General features: G+C 35.2%; 1 protein-coding gene across 2 annotated transcripts in view; it reads left to right on the forward strand.

Annotated features, from left to right (window-relative positions):
* Positions 1-4,243: 4,243 nt before the first annotated feature.
* LOC108550842 (uncharacterized) overlaps positions 4,244-26,276 on the forward strand; it is a 102,686-nt gene continuing 80,653 nt past the window's right edge. For both annotated transcript variants that reach the window (XM_017904736.1, XM_017904737.1), the window contains exon 1: positions 4,244-4,380. In XM_017904736.1, coding sequence (XP_017760225.1) covers positions 4,302-4,380 — 79 coding nt within the window. In that variant the 5' untranslated portion in view covers positions 4,244-4,301. The remainder of the gene's footprint in view (positions 4,381-26,276) is intronic.

Below are 26,276 nucleotides of genomic sequence, written 5' to 3' on the forward strand. Positions count from 1 at the left end.
AATGCCCAAAATTTCACCACTGATGTGGTGGAAATATGTTCCTGTGCCTGGGAATCTCTTGTTGCAACTGCAAGAGTTGCATATAGGTGGTCATGCATCAGCAGCCAGAACCATGGCTGCCCTGGATTTTTCGTCATTAGTGTTGCGAATTTTTTTCATGCGAGTACATAAATTAGCATTTATTAGTGTTGCGTTAATAATTGAATTATATTATTATGATCATTTTCGCGAGTTCTCTGCCTTTGTTTGTTTATTTTTTTTTTTTAATGTTTTTTTTTGTAAATGCTAAAGTAATTGTTATTTTAAATATCAGAAGCACTCTTCGCGGTTGATTTTGAAAATTGTCAGTTATCTGACAATTTAGTAAGTTAGTGTTGCGAAGTTACAATTTATTTATTCCACTCACGGTTTGTTTAACGGGTTCATATCGAGTGGAAATATTTTATTTTTGTGGCTACTTTGGCTACCATTGTATATTCTTTTTCAGCACCCTTTTTCACTGAAATTGTTGTTGATGAAAGTACTGCTGTAATATGTATATGTTCTTTTTTCCATTCCTTTTTCTTTTTTTATCCTTTTATTTCATCTTTTTTCAATACTCGCGATACACGTTTATTTTGCAAGATAAAGTTTTGCATAATAATCGTTTTGTGTGTGTAACTCGACTTTTCGTAGATGTAATAAAAGTTACATTTTTCTTTTGTTCGTGTTCGCGAAAATTCTTGATTTTTGTTTATAGAAATACATGCAAATGTATTTCGAAGTAAAAGTGTGATTATTTCTATTTCAAATTTTTGACAAAATATTTTTGACTGTTATTGAAATGCTTGTTAATATGTGGTATGTCTTCTTTCAGGAGTCATTGTTTTGTTCTGTTTCCCCAACTATTAATCCAGTAATTAAGTTTGTTGCAGATTTATTAATTTAGAACGCTTTCGTGTCACCATGTTCAATATCATTTCAAATATATGAACTTATGTGAGTATGTCAGAGGCTCAGAAGTGAAATAACGGACGTGGAAGGAAATGACGTTATGGAAAGTGATATATGAGCCTCATTTTTTTTTTTTATTATCATTTCCATAATTTTTATGTATAATCATATATATTATTATTTATAATAATTTTACTATTTTTTCTACAGTGTGTTTGGGAAACGTTATGGTGCGAACGAAAACTGTGTGAGTGGCTTCAACGCCCACACAGTGTCTCTTTAATATTCAGATTTCTCTGATCAAATCCTTGGTTTCTTGTGTATATAAGATGTTTGAAATTTTCTCTAGATTTATGGTAGAAAGGTTTGGCGAAAACCCTTTAAATTTGTCATAGGTCGGTTATGTTGAAACCTTCTAGATTTGTGATAGGTAGAGATTTCATTAAAATTCATCTGATTTTTGATAGGATACTGTGAAAGGTATCCTTAATCTCCCTATGCTTGGTACTTTAAGATATTTTTAATTTCGACGTACGTAGGGCTGACTATTTTTCTTTTTTAGGTTCTTCGGATTACTGGAGGCTGGAAGTCACATTTATTTTCCCGTGTATTTATTATTTTTGAATTTTCTTTGTTGGTTGGGTTTGTACTTGTCTTTAGATATTGAATAGAAGGTGAATTAGTCTTTCACCTTTGTACGTTATTATGTTATTACGGAGAATTTATGGTTATGAGTGTTTATGTCAAGTTAGGATTATGATTAAGTTAGTTGTTAATTACGATCAGTGCTGACACATTAGTCTTTAAGTTGAGTTAAATTTTATATTGGTAAGTAATATTAAGTGGTATTGAGTAGTATTAAGTTGCATGAAGTGGGTAGTATTAAGTAGTATCGGGTAGTATTAAGTAGTATCGGGTAGTATTAAGTAGTATCGGGTAGTATTAAGTAGTATTGGGTAGTATTAAGTAGTATTGGGTCAACTATTCTATATTTTTAAGCCGATATGCATGTACAGTATTGATGTTTGTACGAAACATCATCTGCTTTTTTCATCTTTTTAATTATCGATTGTTATATTTTTTATTAAAAATGAAACTGTGCAATATTGACCAATTGTAGGATAATATCATCTGACATAATTTATCTCTTTCTTCTATGTTTAAATTGTCTTCTATTTCCAGGTTTAATTTGTCTTTTACTTCTAGGTTTAGTCTTCCGCGTCGGTTTTCTGTTTAAATTCTTTTTGATGTTTGATTTACACAGCGATCAATAATTGAGCGTTGTGCAAACATGCATCAAAGGAGAAATATATTTGAATATTAGTAAATTTTCGGCTAATGGAGGGTGGTTGGGACGTGGTTAGGGTGGGTCTCCATTCGCAGCACCTCCTCGCGGTGAGACCTGGGCAATCGGTATTACTTGAGGTATAATTCCTAATTGTATCACTATAGTTATGTGATATATAGCTAATAGCTATGATACGATTATAAATTATATAGCAAGTAATATGAGCTAATTGGCTGCGATCTCAGTGTTGTAGATTTTCATCTGTTAAATTAGGGAGTGGAGATGGATGAGGGATCTTCTTGTAATTTATGTTGTTTATACTTATTGTTGATATTGGTATATCAGTTAAAATAGCTTTTATTAATGTCCATACCTTGTTTCTACAATAGGTTTTACTTACAAAGATTAACAAATGTAGTTCGCTGATTAGTCGAGTTCTCGGCTATTTCCAATGCGTGGCATACCGTAAATTTCACGGTGTGCAAAACACTCTTTTAAAATATTTGGCTTCTCACGAATTCGTCGATTCGTTTTGGACTAAATCCAAATTTACTAATTAATTTATTTGTAATCTTATTCTACGTCAAATTGGTGTTCCTGGGTGTGTGACTCCGAAGTGGTTAAGGATCTCTAGTTTTTCTAATTTGCGGGATAGTAAAGTTCAATATATGATAGATCTATTTCGTAATTCATCTTTGTATATTATAAAAACGTATTAATTATGATAAAATTCAATAATCATATTCATTTTCCAACTGTCGATAACTAAGTAGGACGTTCGGGTGTTGTCTTATTAATTGTCGGTAAAAAAGGAAACCGAGTGAATTAGGATAATGGCGGAATCTACGTAGTCTGTATATGGTAATGTTAGATTTCTGTTTTTCTCGGTTTCCTTTTTACCGACAGTCGAGAAGACGATACCTACATATCTTGCTTAGTTATCGACAGTTGGAAAATGAATTTGATTATTATTGAAAAATACATCGCGAAAAAAGGGAATGCGTACTCTTAAGATTGTCTTTTACTTTTGCAGTTTATTTGTAAAATAAAATCAAGGTCTTGTTATTGTACAAATTGTTTCATTATTTCGAGAATCTAGTCTTGTCATGACGTAAGAGTAAGAGAATTGTAGTTTCTTCAGTGCAATGATTTTAAACCATTGTCCTTATTTACTATCGAGTCCTTAATCTTTGAAGATTTTTTATTATCACGATGTTCTTTAATTGTGTAGCATGTTGTTATTCAGCTAATTACATTCTTACCATAGTGTTTTTGTATATTTAAGTGTATTCTTTCAAGCTTCTCTGTGCGTTTGTGAGATCATTATATTTTTTGAGGTTTGCTTTAATCTAGAAATCAGTATCGAATTATCCATCGTTTCATAAATAAATCCGTTTTTTTATGAACTTTAGTATCAGTTCCAACTAAAGGTAATGTGTCAATCTTCTTTTATTGTCAGTCGATAACCTAGGTAGTACAGAGTCGGTAGCTAGTCGGTAATGTTGGAAACTAATATTGTTGCAGTGGTAAAAATAATCTGTCTCAATTTTCGAGTTAAATAAATATCACAAACGAAACGAAAAATAGATTCAATATCAATAACTGTTTATTAAATATTAACGAAAATAAATATAATATAATATTACTATTCCAGAAATTTACGTTATCGACGTTTCGTCGTTAGGAAAAACTTCTATTCGTTTTATTTATTCGAGTTTACATAGCGCAGAAACGCATTCTGTTATTTATCAGGAAATGCTGATTTACGTTAAATCGTGATTCATCATAGTCAACTTGGTCGCGTAACTTTTCTACCGAGTTATGTACCCCTATTCTCGTCGCGCGTTTAAAAACGCACGGTTGGAAGGTGGTGCCATCTAGTCGGATTAGTTTACTCGAATATTGTCAGCGAGCAGGCGCTGGACCGCTTTCTGAGGCTGCGTACGGGATGAAGAGCGAAAGACAGAGAAGGACCGAGATTCAAACTCGAAATCTAACGAGGAACTCTCAGAGCCACGCGAGTGGCCGCGCGATACGGCACGGGTGTTTGAAAACGGCCGATAACAGTGTGCATCGCGCCATGTGTGCCGAGAAAAGTGCGAATTTGCTGTGGCTTCTTTGTTTCGTATCCTTCTTCTATGGATTTGTTCTACCATACGGTGAGTAAATCGCTCGAATTTCTCGAAATTTCCTAATCTTCAGCACTCGTTAAAAACTATACTATTATTACGCGAAGAGTGATCGTTCGGTGTCTGATGTTTTCTTTTATGTGACAATACGGTGATTAGGAATTACATTCTTATTTACAAAGGAGGTTTATGGTGAAATAAAAATATTTGATATATAAATATCAGTGGAAACGAAGTACGAAATTTCCGGTAGTGGAAATATATAATAGGAGTCGCGTGTAAAACGTATCAGATTTATGGAATCTATTAGGTCTATTAAGGAATGGTCAACGTGATTTGATTGACACTGACGATTTCTTTGGTATATTTTCGTTGAATTATCATTGACAATGATAATTAACCCTTTGCACTCGACGATTTTTTAGCTAGAGAAGAGTAGAAATTCAAAGATTCTCTACTAAAAACTGACGATACTTTTTTGAGCAGTAAACAAAGAATTGTAGAATTATTTGCTTTCGATATCTCGCACACTGTCACATTACATTAAAGCTGATATATTAATTAACCCTTTACACTCGATGAATTTTTCGTTACAGAAAAATAGTAATTCGAAGACGTTCTGTCATAGAGTCGATAATATTTTTAAAATGGTAAATGAGAAATCATATGCAAATTAAGACGTGGAATTATTTTTCTTCGACATTCCACACATCGTTTGATAATTTTAAATTTCATATATTAATTAACGTCGATCTTTAGAATCTGATTAAATGGTGAATGAGAGTCACCTTTCGAGGGTTAAAAGGTTAAAGGGTTAAATACTAAAATGAATGTTGCTTTAAAACATTCAGTGGAGATGTTGTTTCATCCATTTTACTATTTTTTAATATCATAGTATTGTTTCCTTATATATAATATATTTAATCGTTAGTTATGCTGGAAATATATAATTTATATATTTAGGCATTAGTTATGGCTGAAATATATAATTTATATACTTAGATGTTAGTTATGGCGGATAGTTTATCTAGGCTATCAAAATGTTGCTGAAGACACCAGATTATATAATTTAATAATTAAAAGTATCTTTATAAAAACTTTTTTAAATTTTTCTATTTTCTTCTCTATTTTCCTGTTTAGAATGAGGATTTTCATCAAAATGTTAGAAACACAGGTCTCTACATACTACAAAAATTAGACAAATTTTGTCAATGTTGAATTAATTTTTCTATTTTCTTCTCTATTTTCCTCTTTAGAATCAGGATTTTCATCAAAATATTAGAAATACAGGTCTCTACATACTACAAAAATTGGACAAATTTTGTCAATGTTGAATGAATTTTTCTATTTTCTTCTCTATTTTCCTCTTTTCTTCTCTATTTTCCTCTTTAGAATCAGGATTTTCATCAAAATATTAGAAATACAGGTCTCTACATACTACAAAAATTGGACAAATTTTGTCAATGTTGAATGAATTTTTCTATTTTCTTCTGTATTTTCCTCTTTAGAATCATGATTTTCATCAAAATATTAGAAATACAGGTCTCTACATACTACAAAAATTGGACAAATTTTGTCAATGTTGAATGAATTTTTCTATTTTCTTCTCTATTTTCCTCTTTTCTTCTCTATTTTCCTCTTTAGAATCAGGATTTTCATCAAAATATTCGAAATACAGGTCTCTACATATTACAAAAATTAGACAAATTTTGTCAATGTTGAATGGATTTTTCTATTTTCTTCTTTATTTTCCTCTTTAGAATCAGGATTTTCATCAAAATATTAGAAATACAGGTCTCTACATACTACAAAAATTAGACAAATTTTGTCAATGTTGAATGAATTTTTCTATTTTCTTCTCTATTTTCCTCTTTTCTTCTCTATTTTCCTCTTTTCTTCTCTATTTTCCTCTTTAGAATCAGGACTTTCATCAAAATATTCGAAATACAGGTCTCTACATAGTACAAAAATTAGACAAATTTTGTCAATGTTGAATGAATTTTTCTATTTTCTTCTCTATTTTCCTCTTTAGAATCAGGATTTTCATCAAAATATTAGAAATACAGGTCTCTACATACTACAAAAATTGGACAAATTTTGTCAATGTTGAATGAATTTTTCTATTTTCTTCTGTATTTTCCTCTTTAGAATCATGATTTTCATCAAAATATTAGAAATACAGGTCTCTACATACTACAAAAATTGGACAAATTTTGTCAATGTTGAATGAATTTTTCTATTTTCTTCATTTTCCAATCTTGTTTATTATCCCACACAAAGCTCAAAACAGTAATTAAAATTTCAATTTTAAATTAACTGTTTTACTCTCGACGTGTTCGCATTGCTCTAATTCTTGCATGTGTATGTAACATACATTCTGTATATAACAATTTCTTCCATTTTGTTACACTCGTATTCGCACTCGTGCACGAGCAGACGAAATAAAGTAGAATTTGGATAAAGAAAACAACGTGTTTGTTAATTAATGTAACGAATAAGAGTGGCGTTTAATTATGAAACAGTATAGCGTTTCTCGGTTGGTTCTTTTCCCTGGCCATGTTAGGACAACGCCTTCGTGGTGTGAAACAGCGTTCCCTTTCCAAGGGCTGAGCGATTCTGCCTTTGAAACCGCTGTTTTCAGTCGCTCGTCCAAAGTAACACGAATAACGGGATACCAAGGGAACCAATTTCAGCGCGGATTTTCCATTTGCATTATTGCCCACGAAATTAATGACCGAACATCGGACCGCTCGCAGTGATTAGTGGCAAACTGACCTATCGATGTTGTGACCATCATGCGTTGCTAAATGCGATTCGGTAATGCATTATGGGACGTAAAATTTTTTCTCCTTTGCCATTTTTTTTTGGGGGGGTTTTCCGCAATTTTTCATCTCTTTTGAGGTTAGGTGCTCGTTGGTTATATCGGTGTTTGCAAGGTAAATTTTGTTAATCGCGCGAATATTGCGACGGTATGGTAAATTAAACGTTAGACTTTGTAATTGATAATTATCTATTCAGGAAAGTTTCGAAATGCATTTCGGTAAGAGGTTTTATGTTTCGAGTTGAGTCACTGTAATTAGGTAAATTGTCTGTTATGCTTGGTTTATATTTAATTCAGACGATTTGGTAGTACTGTAGTGTACTTGGTATTTCGGTTTATTTAAAATGAAATTTTCATTTTCTTCTTTGTTAGTTCACTGCTTATGAAATTTTTATTTTCCCGAGGATTGTTGATAAAATAGATGGAAATGTGCGTTGGAAATTTAATTAAGAGTTGTATCTTTAGTATCATTATGTTACTCAAGTATCACTTCGATATTTGGAATATTTATGGTAATTAGGATATTGATAAAAATTCTGCCTGAAATTGGATGTTTAATTATTAGAAATTATTAAATACGTGAGAATCATGCTACGGAATATTTCGTTTATATATTTCATAGTGTATACTCGTGATTCATAGTGTTACTGTTAAGTCGACTATGGATGAAGGATATATGTCGTAAAATATTAGTTAATTTTTCTTCTAACCATTTAATTAACTTAAACATGCATGATAGAATTTAATTAAATCGTGTTCAAATCAAGGATTTAATTCATAGTGTTACTGTTAAGTTTAGTGTAGGATAGTGTAGACTCGTAATTCATAGTGTTACTGTTAAGATGACTATGGATGAAGGATAGGATATATCTCGTAAAATATTAGTTCGTTTTTCTTCTAATAATTTAATTAATTTAAACATGTTTGACAGAATTTAATTAAATCGTGTTCAAATGAAGGATTTAATTAGAAAGTAATTGTCTTTACATTTCCATAATGATCATCATATTTTTGTTTCTTTCATTGCGCGTTACTTTTATTATTTTTGTTATTTTTAGTTGGCCACTTTTTTCGTTACGTTGCATTATTTTTCGACTAAAAATAAATCTTCAGCAATGGTAGAATGGTCTTTGTCGGGTGACGAGGCAACGCATTCGAGTTAAACAGAGTGCGTTTCAAAAAGAATATTCAGCGAGGTTCGAATATTTATGTTGCTTTAACCGTTTATTTTCCGCCCCTTTACTTGTCAACGTTGTTTACGTTGCCGTGAAAAATCGAATTTCGGCAAAAGAATTTTGACAGTCGCCGGGAATTCTGGCTTATGTCTGAGGCTCGTGACGTTTATTATTGTTAGAACGTTCTACCGATACGTGTCAGGTTTGAGTTTAGTCATTTCTACATACCGCAAAAATAGTTTCCCGCTGGTTTTAATAAAGTTGGAACATTCAGCAAAATTAACGAAACAAATTGGAGTACTGAACTTGTAGAATGAAACCGCCTTAATTGGTATAAAATTACGAAATGAACACGATCAAAATTAAAATACAATTTCTTCGTGCTTTCAGTTTGCTCGTTAAAAAATAAAACGTTTTTAAACGAGTTAACTCCTTTAAAAAGGACTTTATCGAGATTGAAAAATCCTTGTACCTTAAGTACGTCGCGACATCTAGCGTTATTTCTCGAGATTGGAGTCCGGTGTGAAACGTTTAATTCGTTGAATTTTTGAAGCCTGAGGGGGGACTCTAGGCATGAATTGCGGAAGCTAATCGTAGGACTCGCTTTGTTAAAGCAGATTTGGTTATTGTTGTTCAATTTGTTGAAAGATTTAGTAGGAAGAATAAAACTTTAGTACTAGTATAGAGACACAAAAGAATGATAAGTATACTTAGTACAAAATTGAGATCTACATCCCACGAGGTCTTTAGAAGGGCAAGACATTCCGATAGTATAAGAGAGATAGAACAATCGGAAATCATCATAGATTATAACAAATATATGGGTATCGTCGATGTGACATACCAATACATATATTATTCTTTAAGTCAGACATTCAAGTGTTGAGGGAAATATTTCTTTCGAGGATTAGAATTTGGTTCTTCCTTTATTTATTTAAATTGTCGTATTTTCTAGTTAAAAGCAAATATAAATTACAACAATGTCAGTAACAATAAATCAAATCGCAATACTAGGAGTCGATAAACTGTCCTGTGAAGCAAATTTCAAACAAAGTACTTAAAACAGTAGGGAGTTATTGGCAATGATATCGAAAAATAATTCGGTGCTCTAACGCAGAACAAATAATTTCAATTTTTGATCGAAAAGTTACGCAATGAACACTGATTTTCTAGTATACATACATTTTCTGAAGAAGTCTGAGGAAGAAAGTAATAATTCGCGAATTTTTGTATATGTTGTATCTTCTGAAAACTCGTTGTCGTTCAACGTTGTAAATTGTTTCTTGGATTTTCATCCCTCGAAGTATCCATTAATACATCATATATTAAAATCAATTAAAATACCGATTATACCACTGACCTATCCTTAGAAAAGGTTGTACATAGATTAGCAAGCTTAGATCAGATTCAGAAATCTGAATTCGAAATCGATGAAAAGCCATTTGTTATTCGCGATATCGATCCAATCTTTATTCTTTATACTTCCTTCTATCTGGGAACTTGATGTTTACACATGTTGCACTCGAGAGGTGATCTGCAGTCACCATTTCATAAAAATTTGGAAGATCGATATTAATTAATATATCAAATTTGATGTAAGCAACAGTATGCGAGGTATCGAAATCAAGTAATTCTGCAATTCTATTATTATACAATCCTTTATTTACTACTCAAAAAGGTATCGTCAGTTTTTTAGTAGAGAATTTTTGAATTTTTACTCTTCCCTAGCCAAGAAATCGTCGAGTGCAAAGGGTTAATAGGCGATGAATCTCGGATATCCTGCGAAACGAAAGATATAGCTAGAAGCTAGGCTGTAATAAAAGATATAGGTAGAAGCTATAGCGAGACAGTCGTTAAAAAGGAGAAAACTAGTAAATAAGGAACATGTATATCGTCACTAGGTCGGCTTAGTTAGCGACGGTTAATGGCGGACGTTTCATTGAGGAAGGTTGTGTATAGTGGACTGTATTTTAGGTGAAACTCTCGAATAACTCTCCTGATTTGCCTTCGTGACTGCTCTGTCGGTGGTCATATAATCTTCGTCTCTCTGCTGATTGGTTACGAATAATATTGGGGGTGTGTGCTATCTCCCGCGTTTCTCGGTGGTGGTGTTTGTTTAAACAATCTGGGTCTTTATGGCTATCGTCTTGAGGGTGATATATTTTTGCCTCTTACGGTTTACCTAAGTGGTGGCTTAGGTGTGGCGAGTGTAGAAAAGTCAAGGGACACTGACAGTAAGGACTTTTTGATTTACAGACCTAAACAAAGGGATGACCGTAATACCGAAAACGACCTTTCACGGATTAACAGAATGATCGATAAAGCAATGAAAGAATAACTAGAAAAGGGTGTAGATATGCAAAGTGATTGGAGTGGATGTTTCGCAAAGGGTAGGCGAATTATGGATTAAAGCGGTTTCTAAGAGCTCGCATTGCAGGACGAGAGATTGCGTTAGCCCGCGTCACACGGAAATCACGTACCGAGCCATGGAAATATTTCGCAGAAACGGGGGTCTGACGCGTTGAAGTCGTGGATCGCGTGCGCGGCTCGGAGCGATCGAATCCGAGCGGACTGCTCAATCGCAGCCATGGTCCTCCGTTGAAATGTCGCAAATTGTACGGCAATCATCTTGTCAAGCTGTTCAACCGTTCGCACGCGTGTGCCCGTCTAATATGAATTCCTCGGAGGTTCGGATGACCTTCTCGAAACTCACTAGCGCCCTCGTCGCTCTGTCAGACGCAACAACGACTCCCTTTGGTATATTACGTACGTAATACGTGGCAGCTCTCACCGACGAATGAAATTCCGTGCAAAGTGTACCTCGGAGAATATTTTATCGGCCTCTGGACTCCGCGAAATACGGAGAACGGCTATTTTATGCAGTTTTGGCATGCATCGCTGCTCAGCTGCTGGATCTGACCCCCTCTCCCGGAAAATATCGTGTACCACCGTTGTACCGGGACATAATCGAATCGACTATCTTCGAGCTACGAAAATCTCCGCTACCCCACTACGCTCGCTTTACGGTGCCCCGTCGGATAATCGTGTTTCAAGGCTCGTTACGCCAGATTCTTCCACGAAAAATCGAAAGGTACGAGTTTCGCGCGGTAACCTTAGCTCCTTCTCGTTACCGTGCTTCCCGATCTCGGATCGATTTCCATGGAAATTGTATAGGAAATTGACGAGAGTGGAGGAGGCTCCATGAATGACGTCGGCTCCGAGTATTCCTGCGGAAAGTCGCGTGCTCTTTGTGTAGAACAGGGCTGTGCAAATCGCGGTTCCCGGGGTGCACGCGACCCCTCTAGGCTTTCCATATCGTTCCTCTGATTTTAGAGAGAGATTCATTGTAGTGGGTATAAATTAATAAGCGAATAATATCAGCAAGATTGAAATAATCGCGTGTATTAATCGACCAATGTGGAGAACAGAGAGTATAGTTTCTATTTATTTCAGAAGAGTGTACGAATTTGTCGAATGCAGTATGTTACGATATGAAATTTTTCTTTCTATATGACAGTGATATATCATAATTGTGTATCGTGATTTGAAGAGTGATTTGAAGAAATTCTTGGGGAAAATTCTTGGAAAACTTGCCATTGGGATAGCCGTATTTGGGCCTGGGTTAAAGCTGAAGAGTGTGAGCCATTAGCTAGAGAGGAGGGGTTTTCGTGGATATAGAGGGCGTGATACGTGTCGTGAAGAAGATTGTTGAGAGTGGATAGTGTCATTGAGAAATAGAGACTTTTTCTGTCATCGAATGATATATTTAACTAGTTGTCATGACAGCATACTCCTCATCACTTGTCACCAACTCTGTTATTAATAAATTATTATTAACCTTCAATAATTATTTTTGGTATTAATCATATCTTGTTGCATGACTCTTATGAAAATGTACTATATTCCAACTTATAGAGGGTGTGTTACGTGTCATAAAGAACATTGTTGATTGTGGATAGAGTGTCATCGATAAAGAGAAACTTTTTCAGGCATCGAATCATATGCTTAACTCGTTGTCAGGATCGTATATACCTTATCATTTGACACCAACCCAGTTATTAATTAATTATTCTTAACCTTCTATAATTATTATGGGTATCAGTCATGTCTAGTTGCATGACTCTCATAAAAATATACCATATTCTAACTTCCTCTCTGATATTTATTCCAGAATAAAGAGGGAAATGGATTTCTACTTGTTCATTCTAAAATTTATTTATACACCCCGGTATAAAGATAGACCGTGATACTATTTTAAAGCAGCCAAACGTTTCGCTACCCTTATTCCAACGAGTGCGACAATCAGTTTTCAGCAGCATGTCAAACATTTCGCGATTCAATGACGGCAATTATTGACTCGCTTTTGTCCCTGCAATTAGCCTCCCGATAATGATCCTTTTAACTCGCTCTTTTTCGAACGCTATCGTTTACAATAATGTCCATCGTCATCGTTCCTCGTCATCGACTCACGATACGCATTTCGCAGTGCATAGCTGATAAAACGATAACTACCCGATCGATGTGTTTCTGCTAATAATAAATCCACGGGAACCGACAATCCCGAATATCCGACACTGGCGGCTGCACGTGTGTGTGTATTTTGTTTCGCACACAGTCCACTCCTTCCAAAAGTCCCTCTAATTATCTCGATTACGTCGAATAAAAGGCATCAGCGCTGTCGACTGTTTAATTGGATTTATTTCATTCAAACAGGACGTCTGTAAATATGTTTCATTTACGCATAACTTTTACGATTTTAATGATTTGGCGAATTGCATATGGATACTGAATATTTTCCTGTTTATTTTGACCGATAGTTCGCTCGTTTTCCTCTTCTTTCTAATTATTCTACTCGAATTGTATCGTTATTAATTATCATTTGGAAGTTGATCGGAGAATTGGACGAAGCATTATGCGAGAAAGTTATCGAGTAATTTCTTTCCATTATCACTTTCGCATCTCAATAATGAAAATTCGATAATGAAAATTCAACATTACGATCTTCAATGTTTCACAAGTACAAATATGTTCCTCTCAGTTTCTCAATATTAATTAAGAAAATTTCTTATTATTAACTATTTAAATTATGGATGATGTATTCTGTAGCTGTGAAAACGTTAAACATTGAATCAAGATCACTCGAGAGACAGCTTTTCAAATTAACGATACGTGTTTTGCATAATTGCACGTTCTTCTGCAGCAGATCCGTGCGAGATGAATACTAAATTCAAGAAACTACTCCCATTTCCTCTCTGTCTCTATAATCACATAAAAACTTCCTCGACCGAGAAGAAACAAATTCCGTATTGCCTCGAATTCGCAGAAACCAAACTATCTTGAAGCAAATTAAAAATTCCTATTTCCTCATATTCTTTTTTCAAATTCATTCGTAATCACGCGTTTGTAATTGTCGTTGCGCAAAATTTAAAGTCCGAGGTCTTCAAACTTCAATTTTTATTCGCACAAAATATTCTCGCTATATACTCTGTATACTATTTATATTCGTGATTGATATTTGGAAAAATTACTTTGGAAACTAAAAAGACATCATAAGCAAATATTCCTACGCTGCTCACATTCGCACACATTCGCACACATTCGCACACATTCGCATATAGTCGTATACAATCGCACACAGTCGCACGCTCACATTCGTATAGAGTCTCATACGCGACATCAACTTTGATCTCATGCGTTGCATGCGAGCGTATTTACTCGGTTATGGGGTTCCAAGGGGATGATAACATGGCGTCTCATTACGGTGGTGAATGCAGCAAAGTCTGATATCTTTCGAACCTGCACGTTCGTTATCCGGCCTCTCATTAATACTTGGTGAATTCGCAGTAGAAGTTATTCTTAAGTGGAGCAAGTGAGTCAAGATCAGACCGAACAGTTAAGCAACCCATCTGGGATTGTCGGGTCGAAGTGGGTAGCTGATCGCAAATAAGACGATAATAGGGGCCGAGTGGAGGAGCGAGTGGCTTCGTTGGATCTTAGTGTTTCCTTCAATAATGGAAATTGAAATCTCCACCACTTGGTCGAGATTCGAACAAAGTATTCCGTGACTTTTTCTTTCTTTTCTGAAAATCGTTTCGAAGCGTTACATTTTTCATCTCCGCTTTTTCATGAAAATAATCGGTGTCGGAGGTCTCTCCACGGTTCTATAACTGCGACGTTTCATACCGAATTTCGATGAATTTTCTCTCATTGGAATTATTTCTGTCCCTGATTCCTAAATAAAAGGTATCGAATAGCGACATTTTTGGAAAGCAATCAACGAACTGTCGTCGGGTTATCGAATTTCTTGAGCGACTTTTATAAGACCCGAAAATTTGGTCGTGGCTCTGTCATATTTTTACCCAACGATGTTAATTGAAATTTTTATGACAGTGTAATTAGATATCGATTATCGGAATGAAAGGAATTTTTAGAAAAAATTCAGATTAGATTTTAGAGACCGCTGGATAGTTTATTTTCTCGGTACTTTTTTGAAAATTCGATTTAAAATAAAGCATGTCGTATACTCGATTATTTTTCGCAGTGTTTAAATTCATCGCAAAGATTAAATATTAACAAAAAATTTGCACGATGAATTATTCTGAATTTACCTTCGTCATTTCCACTGAATTCATATTCCCCTTATATTTAAAAAATTTCCATTTCCATTTCGTTTCATTTTGTACGCAAAATAAAAAAAAAATATTTAATTTCCCTTCGCGAACTGATGACGCAGTTATGCTCGACAAATTTCAAGTATATTTTGATAAAATACATATTTCACGCGTAAATGTAGGTTGTTCGGTATATGATTGAATTAATCCGTTTACTACCGATTAAAGGAACACAAAGAAGATAAAAATAAAAAAAAAAAATCATCACGAGAGAAACATCGGTGATATTTATTCGTGAAAAACAGAGTAGAGGGACATCAATTTTTTACACTTTTTTAATTTTTATTTCAATTTATTCGATAATCTTTTTATCTCAAACTACTCTTCCGTTAAATTTCGGTTTCCAATTATGTACCTCGTTTCAGTCTCTATATTCCTCAATTTTTATTTCATCTTATTTCTACCTCTCTTAAATCATATCTATTAATTCTAAAGTGACCCAAATATCGTGATCGGTAATCCGTGGTAGATCAAAGCAGGATCACTTGGCAGTCCCAATACACATTTCTTCGGTGACTATCGATAACTGTCAGTGACACAAGGCTAGTGATTCTTCTGTGGCATTCATCACATTTTCCATAAAATAAATAGACAGAAAATAAGTAGCTAAGGTTCTCTTTGCATTCACAGAAAAATAGACAAGAACAGGAAATTTCTACAAAGACTTTCTATCCAAGAGAAAGAATTTCTATCCAAGTTAGTGTCAAATTTTAGATAAGCAGTTGTAGCAAACAAATTCACACTTTCAATGAGAACATTATTACAGCAAAGGTACGCTAATATGAGCTAACAAGGCTCTAAAAAAGTCATTAAAAGAACCATTAAGAAGGTTACTCTTAGTTGGGAACATCCATCATCCTAGCTGGGTATAACAAGGGTTGACCCAGTATTCTTCCACGTAACTCTAAAAGGGTTAAGGCGGTCAAGACAAACGGAACAACCTGTATACATGTCTGGGATCGATTTAACGTGTCGAATGTATCGACAGTGGCAAGAAAGAACTATCCATTCGTTTCCGTCTCGCGAGTGTATCAATCCTCTCAGTCGTATCGCCCCTTTTATTAATGGCGTTGCCAGCATGGCAACGAATAAGACGGCGAAGCGAGGAGGGCGGAAGACCGAGTCATTTGAACAATTGAAAACGGCAATATCCATCGTCAGCTTGCCGATTCGTCTGTCGGAATAAACATCGGAGATTGGATCCTGGATCACGAGGATTCTTGTTGTACACGGGACTCAGTCAGAGTCACGAATACTTTGAGCGAGACGTTATGGGGAACAAGGGAAAATACAGCGATGGTTAAAGGAAAGTTCAAAGTTAGCATTTATACATTTAAACTTTCTTGTGTCATTGTGGGTCGATTCGGTGGTATGGAAAATTTGCATATTTATACTAGTGATTCGTCGTACGATTTCTCTTTCCAATTTTTCACTTCCTTTATTCTGTATTTCAAAATTTTCGGGGGGAGGAGGGAATCTCGAGGCTATTAGTCTGTTTTATTTAAAAAAGCTTCGTCATTTCTCTTTCCAATTTTCCACTTTCTTTATCTTGTATTTCAAAATTTTCGGGGGGAGGAGGGAATCTCGAGGCTATTAGTCTGTTTTATTTAAAAATCGTTTTCTCCTTTTTATGCGAGTATCAATATGATGTCAAAGGTTAGGGGATTAAATTTTTGGCTACATACCAGTGATTTATAGTACGATTCTTTCGTTTCTCTTTCCAATTTTTCTCTTTGTTTATCCTGTATTTCAAAATTTTTTTAGGAATCTTGAGAGAATTTGTTTTATTTAAAAAATTGTTTTCTTTTTGTTATGCGAGTATCAATATGATGCAAAATGTTAGGGGATTAAATTTTTGGCTACATACCAGTGATTTATAGTACGATTCTTTTGTTTCTCTTTCCAATTTTTCTCTTTGTTCATCCTGTATTTCAAAATTTTTTTAGGAATCTTGAGAGAATTTGTTTTATTTAAAAAATTGTTTTCTTTTTGTTATGCGAGTATCAATATGATGCAAAATGTTAGGGGATTAAATTTTTGGCTACATACCAGTGATTTATAGTACGATTCTTTCGTTTCTCTTTTCAATTTTTCTCTTTGTTCATCCTGTATTTCAAAAACTTATTAGGAATCTCAAGAAACTTTCTTTTATTTAAAAAATTGATTTCTTCTTGTTATGCGAGTATCAATATGGTGCAAAATGTTAGAGGATTAAATTTTTGGCTACATACCAGTGATTTATAGTACGATTCTTTCGTTTCTCTTTTCAATTTTTCTCTTTGTTCATCCTGTATTTCAAAATTTTTTTAGGAATCTCAAGAAACTTTGTTTTATTTAAAAAATTGATTTCTTCTTGTTATGCGAGTATCAATATGGTGCAAAATGTTAGAGGATTAAATTTTTGGCTACATACCAGTGATTTATAGTACGATTCTTTCGTTTCTCTTTTCAATTTTTCTCTTTGTTCATCCTGTATTTCAAAAACTTATTAGGAATCTCAAGAAACTTTGTTTTATTTAAAAAATTGATTTCTTCTTGTTATGCGATTATCAATACGATGCAAAATGTTAGAGGATTAAATTTTTGGCTACATACCAGTGATTTATAGTACGATTCTTTCGTTTCTCTTTCCAATTTTTCTCTTTGTTTATCCTGTATTTCAAAATTCTTTTAGGAATCTCGAGAGAATTTGTTTTATTTAAAAAATTGATTTCTTCTTGTTATGCGAGTATCAATATGATGCAAAATGTTAGAGGATTAAATTTTTGACTACATACCAGTGATTTATAGTACGATTCTTTCGTTTCTCTTTCCAATTTTTCTCTTTGTTTATCCTGTATTTCAAAATTCTTTTAGGAATCTCGAGAGAATTTGTTTTATTTAAAAAATTGATTTCTTCTTCTTATGCGAGTGTTAATATCATGTCAAATACTAGGGGATTAAATTTTTGGCTGCTTGGTGTAAGTGGTATTAGAATTTTAGGTGAACATGTAATGGGTTCATTAGGGTAAATAATTATGTTTCTAGCTCAATAAATATCGATGATTATTTTATCAGTAGTACATACCAAACTAAAATGTACGAAATCTAACATTATTTCTTGATAATTCTAATGTCGGTATATAGCAGAACAATTTAAGTAAACAATAAATGAATTATCGCATAAATACTAGAACGAGCAAAAATTCAATTGCGGTAGTATCTCGAATTTTTAATTTCTATCTGTCCTTCTTCGTGATGCGATGGAAATGCATTACAGGGAACTAAATGTCATTGTAAAATCTCGATATTTTCGATAAGAATACTTGAAATATCCGCGCGGCGATCGCCGTTTTACTTTATTCGCTCATATAAATATGTAGATGCCTCGATTTGTTCCACGATCGAACTGGCAGCTCGAATCGTGTTAGGATTTGTCTGGGAGGATACGCTAGAGTGACGGAACTGTTCAGGCAAACAGGCTTTCGATGGATTCGTGCGTTGCAAGGAAAGCAGATGAGCTGTATTACGCTTCTTTCGATCCGCTCGGGCGTGAAATATGCTTCCTGAGAGGAAGGTTCCTCGCTTTTAACGCTATGCCTGGCCTGTCGTGTATTTTTTCCCGAGTTTCGCCTATTCTTCCATCCTTTCGAATTTCCCCCAGTAAAAATATTTGCTCCCCTTGAAATTTCAACGTTTCGAATTTCTCGAAGAAAAGACAACTGTCTTGTTGTTCGGTTTCCCTTATTATTCGCATTCGATGCACAGCGTCTACTCGGTTAATAAGATGCGAAGAGGATCTTCAGGTATTGGTTGGTTGGTGTAAATTATTACGGTGTATTCCACGTAAATTAGTTAATTACATTACACCCGAGCGACAAAATGCGAGGAGTTTGCTTGTAACTTGTAATTAAGGATGAAGGAAATTCGAAGGGAAGTTAGCACTTCGTCTTATCTTGGCGAACCTGCAGAGAACGCGGTTTGGGACGTCGCTGAGACATTCCTTTAAACTGTAGTCAATTTATTTCGAATTATAGAGTTTCCACTCACCGTGACGTGTAAACCTGTAAGTAACGGGGTAAAGCTTTTTCTCTTCAAAAATAATTGTTTTCACTTCGACAGATTGCTACTGGTAGTAAAATATTTCTGGTATATACCGGGTGTTTGCGTCATCAGTAGTCAGACCTTTTCTCGTAGATAATAAGTGTATTGAGAAAATGGAAAAAAAATACAGTGGGGTATGTCAATTTTTAATGTTCGCAATTTTCGAGAAACAAAGACCATCTGCAAATTTTGAAATGGGAAATCACACATGAAAACATATATCGAGACGAATTCAATAGTGTCACATACCGCTTATAAAATTAATATTCTCGTCACAAATGCAGTAATAATAGCAATGTAGTTTTTGACAATAATATTATAAAAAGCAGAATATAATAGATTAATATTCTAGAAAATGAAATTCATCATTGCAATTATTTTATTAAAATGCGGTAAAATATTTCTAGGATGGAATTAATTATCATTAATTATCAAGTGTGAGAGAAAGTTCGTGGAATGAAATTCATTAGCAAGCTTAATACTTCTGAAGTGTGCTTATTGAAATAAATGTAACGTCGTCGTAAACATTCCCAGGAATTTCTTAACGCTGATATGTTACCGCGTTAAGGAGTAGTATTTGCACGTACGAGAGATCAAAGCCGATAAGCTGTAGTGAATGGCGATGTTGTTGATGCGTTATTACACGTCGGAGGTATGCGTAACTTGCAAAAGATATTCCCCGTATCGTGACGCTTCCAACATGAATGATACGAACTGTTCTCCACTAGACACGAAAGAGCCACTGTGATGGCAAAGATTACGAATGAAGCTAATTTCATACGCCATTTACGTTAATCCAATGGTAACTCGAGTGGAAGAAAGTTGGTTATTGAGGTAGATTATTATAGTGATTCGAGCAGTGATAAACGCTGAATATTTTTGTATTTTTTTACGCAATTTTTGGAGTAAAAAAATCATATATTAAGGGTTATTAATTTAATTTTAACAATTTTTTAAATTTCCATAATCAGATTTTTCTTTCCTCACGAGATGAAAAATAGGGATCTGTCGCTGTTCCTCATTCTGGTAGCAAAATGGTACTTAAATAGCACCAATCGTAATATCTGGCTTCAAAATTTCTATCTTCGCAGATACTGATAATGTACGATACAATTAATTTTAGAAAAATTAATATCAACCTCTATTCGATATTAACGTAATCACATTTCCACTCATATTCGTTATATCACTTTAATTAATATTATTCATGTGTACTACATTTAGGTACAGTACTTGCTCGAGTCACGTGACGTTACAAGAGAGTGACAATTTAGTAATAGAGTACGTTTAGGGATAGATTTATAAAAGATCGAGGGTCAGTGCTAATAAATCGGAGGTATACTATATTTATGTACAGTACTTGCTCGAGTCACGGTGACGTTACAAGGTAGTGACAGTTTAGCGATAGATTTATAAAAGATCGGGGGTCAGAGCTAATACATCGAAGGTATCCGTGTATTTCGCATCGTATTTCAAGGTAAATAACATTTCGTCGAACGAAAATGGAGGATCCGAATTGACGATGAAGGCGCCTTTTCTTGACGAGGCCGATCCCTCATTGTGGCCTGTCCGCTGTCTTTCACCGTGAGGGAGGGTTGCTACCAGTCGAAACCTCGCTAAATTAGCAATGTAAATTCGACGTACCCGACCTACGGGACGAATTCATCTTTGAACGACGTATTGTTCGCGTACTCTTTCGACCAGGCCTTTGAAGGGCACCTGCTTCCACTATTGGGATCGAAGTTACGCTTCGAATGGAAAATAATAGGAAGCTAGGACTTTCATTCGAACTTCCAAGTTCTTCGTGATTCCTCGGTTGGAATAATGTATTATGGAAACGCTGTTTGTCCAGATGAGAATAGGGAAATGGGGAAAATAAATTTCGTTGGCATTTCTGTATTAATAATAATTCATCGGTTAATTTCGTTGATGTATGGGACAAAAATTTTAGCAAGTCTCTCAATTTGCTCTTGATTAATGTGTCAATGAATATTGATTGCATTACAGTCAGTGCGTTAATGACGCGTGCTGATGTGTTTTTGCCACGGTCGCGTAATCAATAAACGGGCACTGTGTAGCTAAACAATGGCTCTGTTTTCCGTGATTATTTTCCGTTGTCGTTGTCGCACTTTATCGGGGTAAATTAAATCATGATTGGACGAGAACGTTACCTTGTTTTGCAAATGTTATCGTATCGTACGGAGATACACGCGATGAATACGAATGCGTTACAATTGTATCACCCGTGATACGGTTATACGTTGTAATGCGAAAGCGAGAGTCAATGTTCCGAATAGAAATAATATAAATCTCTATCGCGAGTAAGAAATTTAAGAAATTTAAATTACTCGTTACTCATCGAGTAGTGATTAATTACTCGAAATTGAGAATTATTTTTGGACTTATAAAATATGGAAAATTAAAGATATCATTGAAATATATGTACGTAGGAGCGAGGGATAAGAGAGGAAGTTGGGAAAGGGCATGCATGGGACAAAAATACACGGTTTTGGATTAATAATAACGATATTGTACATTTAACCCTTTCGTTACTACGGGTCACTTTAGTCACCGCCACCTACACCAAAATTGAGCCAAAAATTACGGCAAGTGCTATCTGTAGGCAATGATATGTATATGAACCGTTCATTGCACAAATCGATTAACTCCACTTTTTGAAAAATCTTAAATTTAAATGTCAAAGCACTTGGTATAGTCATAACTACATTATTTCATTGCATTTCTCCACTTTTTGTTTTATGGAGTTAATCAATTTGTGCAGTGAACGGCTCATATAATTGGTAGATACGAGCTTTCGTAGTTGGAGTAGGAAGAGCGATGAATATATATTTTTTCGGTAATAATCGGTAATTTTCGGTAATAAGTCAGTACTTAGTCCTCAGTCCTCGTTAGTTGAATTAATTGCGTTAATTGCGAATAAAACAAGGTACATAGAGCGTTTGTACAATAAGAACCAAATTGTTAGTAATAAAATATTAGAGTAATATAGATAAAAATACAGTGTCATTTAATTCCAACACTATCGTTTTGCTTAACTCTCTTCGCACAGAATTGCAAGCACTATTGCGATGGTCAGTTTTCCTTTTTTAAGACTTGGCCCCGAATGCTAAAGACTGTACTTTTACCTTTGCACTCAAGAGACGTCCTTCAATTACCATTAGATAAAATTTCGAAGCTCGATATTAATTAATATATCAAATTTAAAACGATGTAACAGTGTGCGAGGTATCGAAGTTGAATAATTCTGCGTGTTAATTATTATACGATTTCTTATTTATTGTTCAGAAAATATCGTCAGCTTTATAGCAGAAAATTTGTCAACTCGTACCCTTCTTCGGACAAAACATCGTTGAACGCAAAGGGTTAATAATCCAAAAAATATCCTACGTGTTATATTATTCAATATAACATTTCGTAAGTTAGAATTATATTAAATGTTCCTTTTTACTCCGTGCATGATACTCCCGACTAAGTTCGTTTCTTATTGTTAAACCGCTGAAAAAGGAGTTTGGCAAAGTTACGTTTCAGTTCGTGTACGCGATGGAAAACCTTGTTTCCACTTCTATACCCGGCGAGTTTCGGTTTGCCACCTTAAACCACGAGTGACTTGACGCGAACTCTGTTAATTTTCACGGCACACCGTAAACTGAATAGCCACAATGAAATACTAACTTCCCCGTTTGTCCCGACATCTTTCTACGCTGCACGTAATTAATTTTCCCGTTGTCGTGGTGGTCTGACTTATGAATTAACATTAACCAAAATTCCCTGCTACGATGCTTACGTTTAACCTGGACGTCGTCCCTTGTAAGTACTTTAATCAGACCTCTGTTCCGAACAATTCTCTTCTTCCATTGTTTTCCACTTCTTTAAATACCTGGGCACCATACTCGAATACTGTGCAATTTATAGCGCCGGAGTTATAATTTATTTATTATACAGGAGCAACGGTATTGTTATATTTAATTAGCATATAATTAATTTTTATGTGAGGTACAGATTCGTAAACTTAAAGGGGTACTTTAGTCTAGAACTTTCGAAATATCAATTTCTTTTTATTTCATTTTCTGAAAGGACATGAAAATATTTGAAAATATTTCTGCCAGTGGATATTGTTGTATTTGAAAAATTAACGAAGTTATTAGGATTTATTTATTGCGTGCGACATATTCGTATGGAATATTTTAAATGCGTTTTCCTCGAAACTATATTTTTCCAAATGATTGCCATGGTATTTCAAGTTCTAGTTGACCGAGTACGACCAAATTTAGAGAGTATCTTCAGCACATCTGTTTCTATGGTTTGTATGAAAGTTTCTAAAATATAATGTTTTTAACTATTTTTTTTAGCACGCTAAAGTTGAAAAAGGCACCAAAAATCGCTAACCTAACTTTAAAGTGCTGCCAAAAATTTCTTCTTCTCTGTTTTTATACACTTTTGGTACCGACTATAGTCACGTTCATAGTGAACAGAATGGATGTTTGTATGTCCATTTTAGGGAAGAAGAACAGCTGGAATCGTAGCAATCGTGCAGGCATGTTCAATTGAATTGAAGGGGTACTAGACTAGCTGCATCTTTGACAATTTTCAATATTTTTTCGTGAAAAAAATAGCGTATACTCCTTAAATATAGGTAAATAGCATGCCAGAAAATAGTTTTCAAAAAATCCTAAATAGCACCTAAAAAATAGACCTCTAGACAGTACCCCCTTAATTAGCATTCGATCGCTCTATCCTTAGGATTGAGAATTAAGCGCTACCTGGATAACACTGGACATTTGGAATAAAAATCTCTAATTACCCATGACTGGCACATGGTGGTTTCGCCTCGACTTGGGAACAAACGACTGATTGTGAGAGAACATGAATAGGTCTAACGTGAGGCACCCCTAAATTTTCACGAATTTCCTTTGTTAGGCAGTATCTGTTTCCACCGACGAAAGGATATTTGATAGAACGCTTGGTTGCTTCAACAGCCTGTACACATTCTATGTAATAACATGACCATGACCAGGAACGACCGGTATAATTAGTTAAAGACTATATCAAAGCGCTCCGCCATTTTTGGATTTTCTGGGTGAATCGAGCTTGGCGAAATAGATACGCGAGTCTGACGAATAACAAAGTTATCATCTGCTATGTAATCGACTTCGCGAACCGTATGAGAACCCTAACAGAAATCGCGAACTTCAATTAGCTTTATGAAGATCTATGTATTACGCGTAGTATGTATGCACGTTGTCCAGATGCTGTTAAATGGCTCGAGTAAATCTGAGGAGACTGAATTTCTCGAGAATTTGATCTCTAAGCTTCTTTAGAGTTCTATGGCTTTCACTCGAGTATCGTTGAACCTTGATAAATGCCATGGAATTTATCAAATCTTTCGCTATTTGTAATAGCGTAACTTCGCATAGTGCTTAAAGCGCGTGATATTGTTGTTACTGCCGGAGTTTCTCAAATTCTCTAAAGTCCTTGGAATTCTGTGTACTTTAGCAACTCTGTAAGACGTTTTGGACTCGTGATACTCTCGATACTGCTTGAATTTCCTTAATGTAACCTCCGAGGAAACCTCTGACACTATTATTCTTCGGGATGTTGTGCAAATCGGCTGAACCCTTTCAATGTCTCATTCCATCTTCTCAAATTCTATCAACAGTAGACTCCATAGGCTTCCATTACCAGTCTGTAATAGACCTCATAAAACTTTCAAAATCGTTAAAAATAACGATTATCCACCTTTATATCATTTTTGTGCCATTTTTATCCTACTTCGTGTCAAAAACTGTCAAACATCGAAGTAATCCAAACTGTTCATTATTCCGTGATATGAAAATTGCGATTACATTGGATTTTAAGAAACCCAAGTTGCAGTTCAAGTTTCCATCAATCTCTCGGTCCCGGATAATTAGTTCTACACGTTTAATGGAATTACTCGATGAAAAATATTCTCGTACCGAGACTTGGCCTAGGAGCCGCCAATCAGTGTGTCATAAATCAACGTCATTTTTTCAAACGAGCCACTGGTGCAAAAATCTCGGACGTTGTATGCGAAACAAACATCTAACGAGACCGTTCCTCCATTAAAGACGGAACTCTGTATTCTCGGTGATCAATTTATTTCCCGAAGTTATCCAGCGCGACGACCTAATTGCAGCCATCGATGCGCCACGATTCAGCGTGTTTCTATCCTTCCGTAAAAATCGAATTAATTTCTCTCGTCCACGGGTCGTACATTCGCATTAATCTTGCCGTGGGAGGCAAGTTGATTAATTGATTGTCCTATCGTTTCCGCATCTCGTTAGGCGGCCGCTCACGAAGACGTCAATCGGAAATCGGCGCCGGCCAGCGCGGACCGTCCGCCATTTTTCTCTCATCGATCCTCTACTCTCGCGAGTATTCCGGATACATCGATAAAAGGCCCGCCGGCTATTCGATTACCACGGTTCCTTACCGAATGAGGAATTCCATTTTTTCTCTCGCTCTATATCTAACCGTGGCTCGAAATGAAATTTTCCTCTACCTCCCCGCCGCGATTTCCCCGTCGACGGTGCAATACCCGCTGAAAATCGTAGCTCTCTGCCGTCACGACGCCAGGCCGAGACCTGATAAGGGGTATGAAGGGGGTTTAGTAGCAGCGTGTCAGTGGGAAAGCTCGTTGATGAAAAAATTCCATTACGTTGCCTGACCTTCGCGTTGTTACAAGGAAAAGATAAATTTTTGCGTTAGGCTACGGTCTCAGAGTGGAAACAATTTGAGAAACAACGCGATTGTTCTTCTCGCTCCATTTGGAACGCGAATACCTTCTTGGTTCTGTCAATTTCCCCGTTATTCTCGACTGCCACTGTCCGTCCTGTTTCTTTTATCTTTTGGTTAGAGAAATTTTTGTTTCGGGGGATTTTATTGTTTCTGGATGAGCTAAGCAGAGGAATCGTGGAATTTTTCGAACCTTGTTTCTGAATCGGAGAAATTGTGATTCCTCGAGTTTGGAAGGAGTAATTAAAGGGAAGGGTGGAGGAATTTTTGTTTCTTGAAACCTTCTTTCTGAATTGAAGAAATTGTGATTCCTCGAGTTTGGAAGAAGCAATTAAAAGGATAGATGGAGAAATTTTCATTTCGTGAAATGTTGTTTCTATGGGGAGAGGATTTCGATTATAC

The sequence above is a fragment of the Eufriesea mexicana genome, unplaced genomic scaffold (assembly GCF_001483705.2).
Source record: "Eufriesea mexicana isolate 0111107269 unplaced genomic scaffold, ASM148370v2 scaffold3185, whole genome shotgun sequence".
Lineage (NCBI taxonomy): Eukaryota > Metazoa > Arthropoda > Insecta > Hymenoptera > Apidae > Eufriesea > Eufriesea mexicana.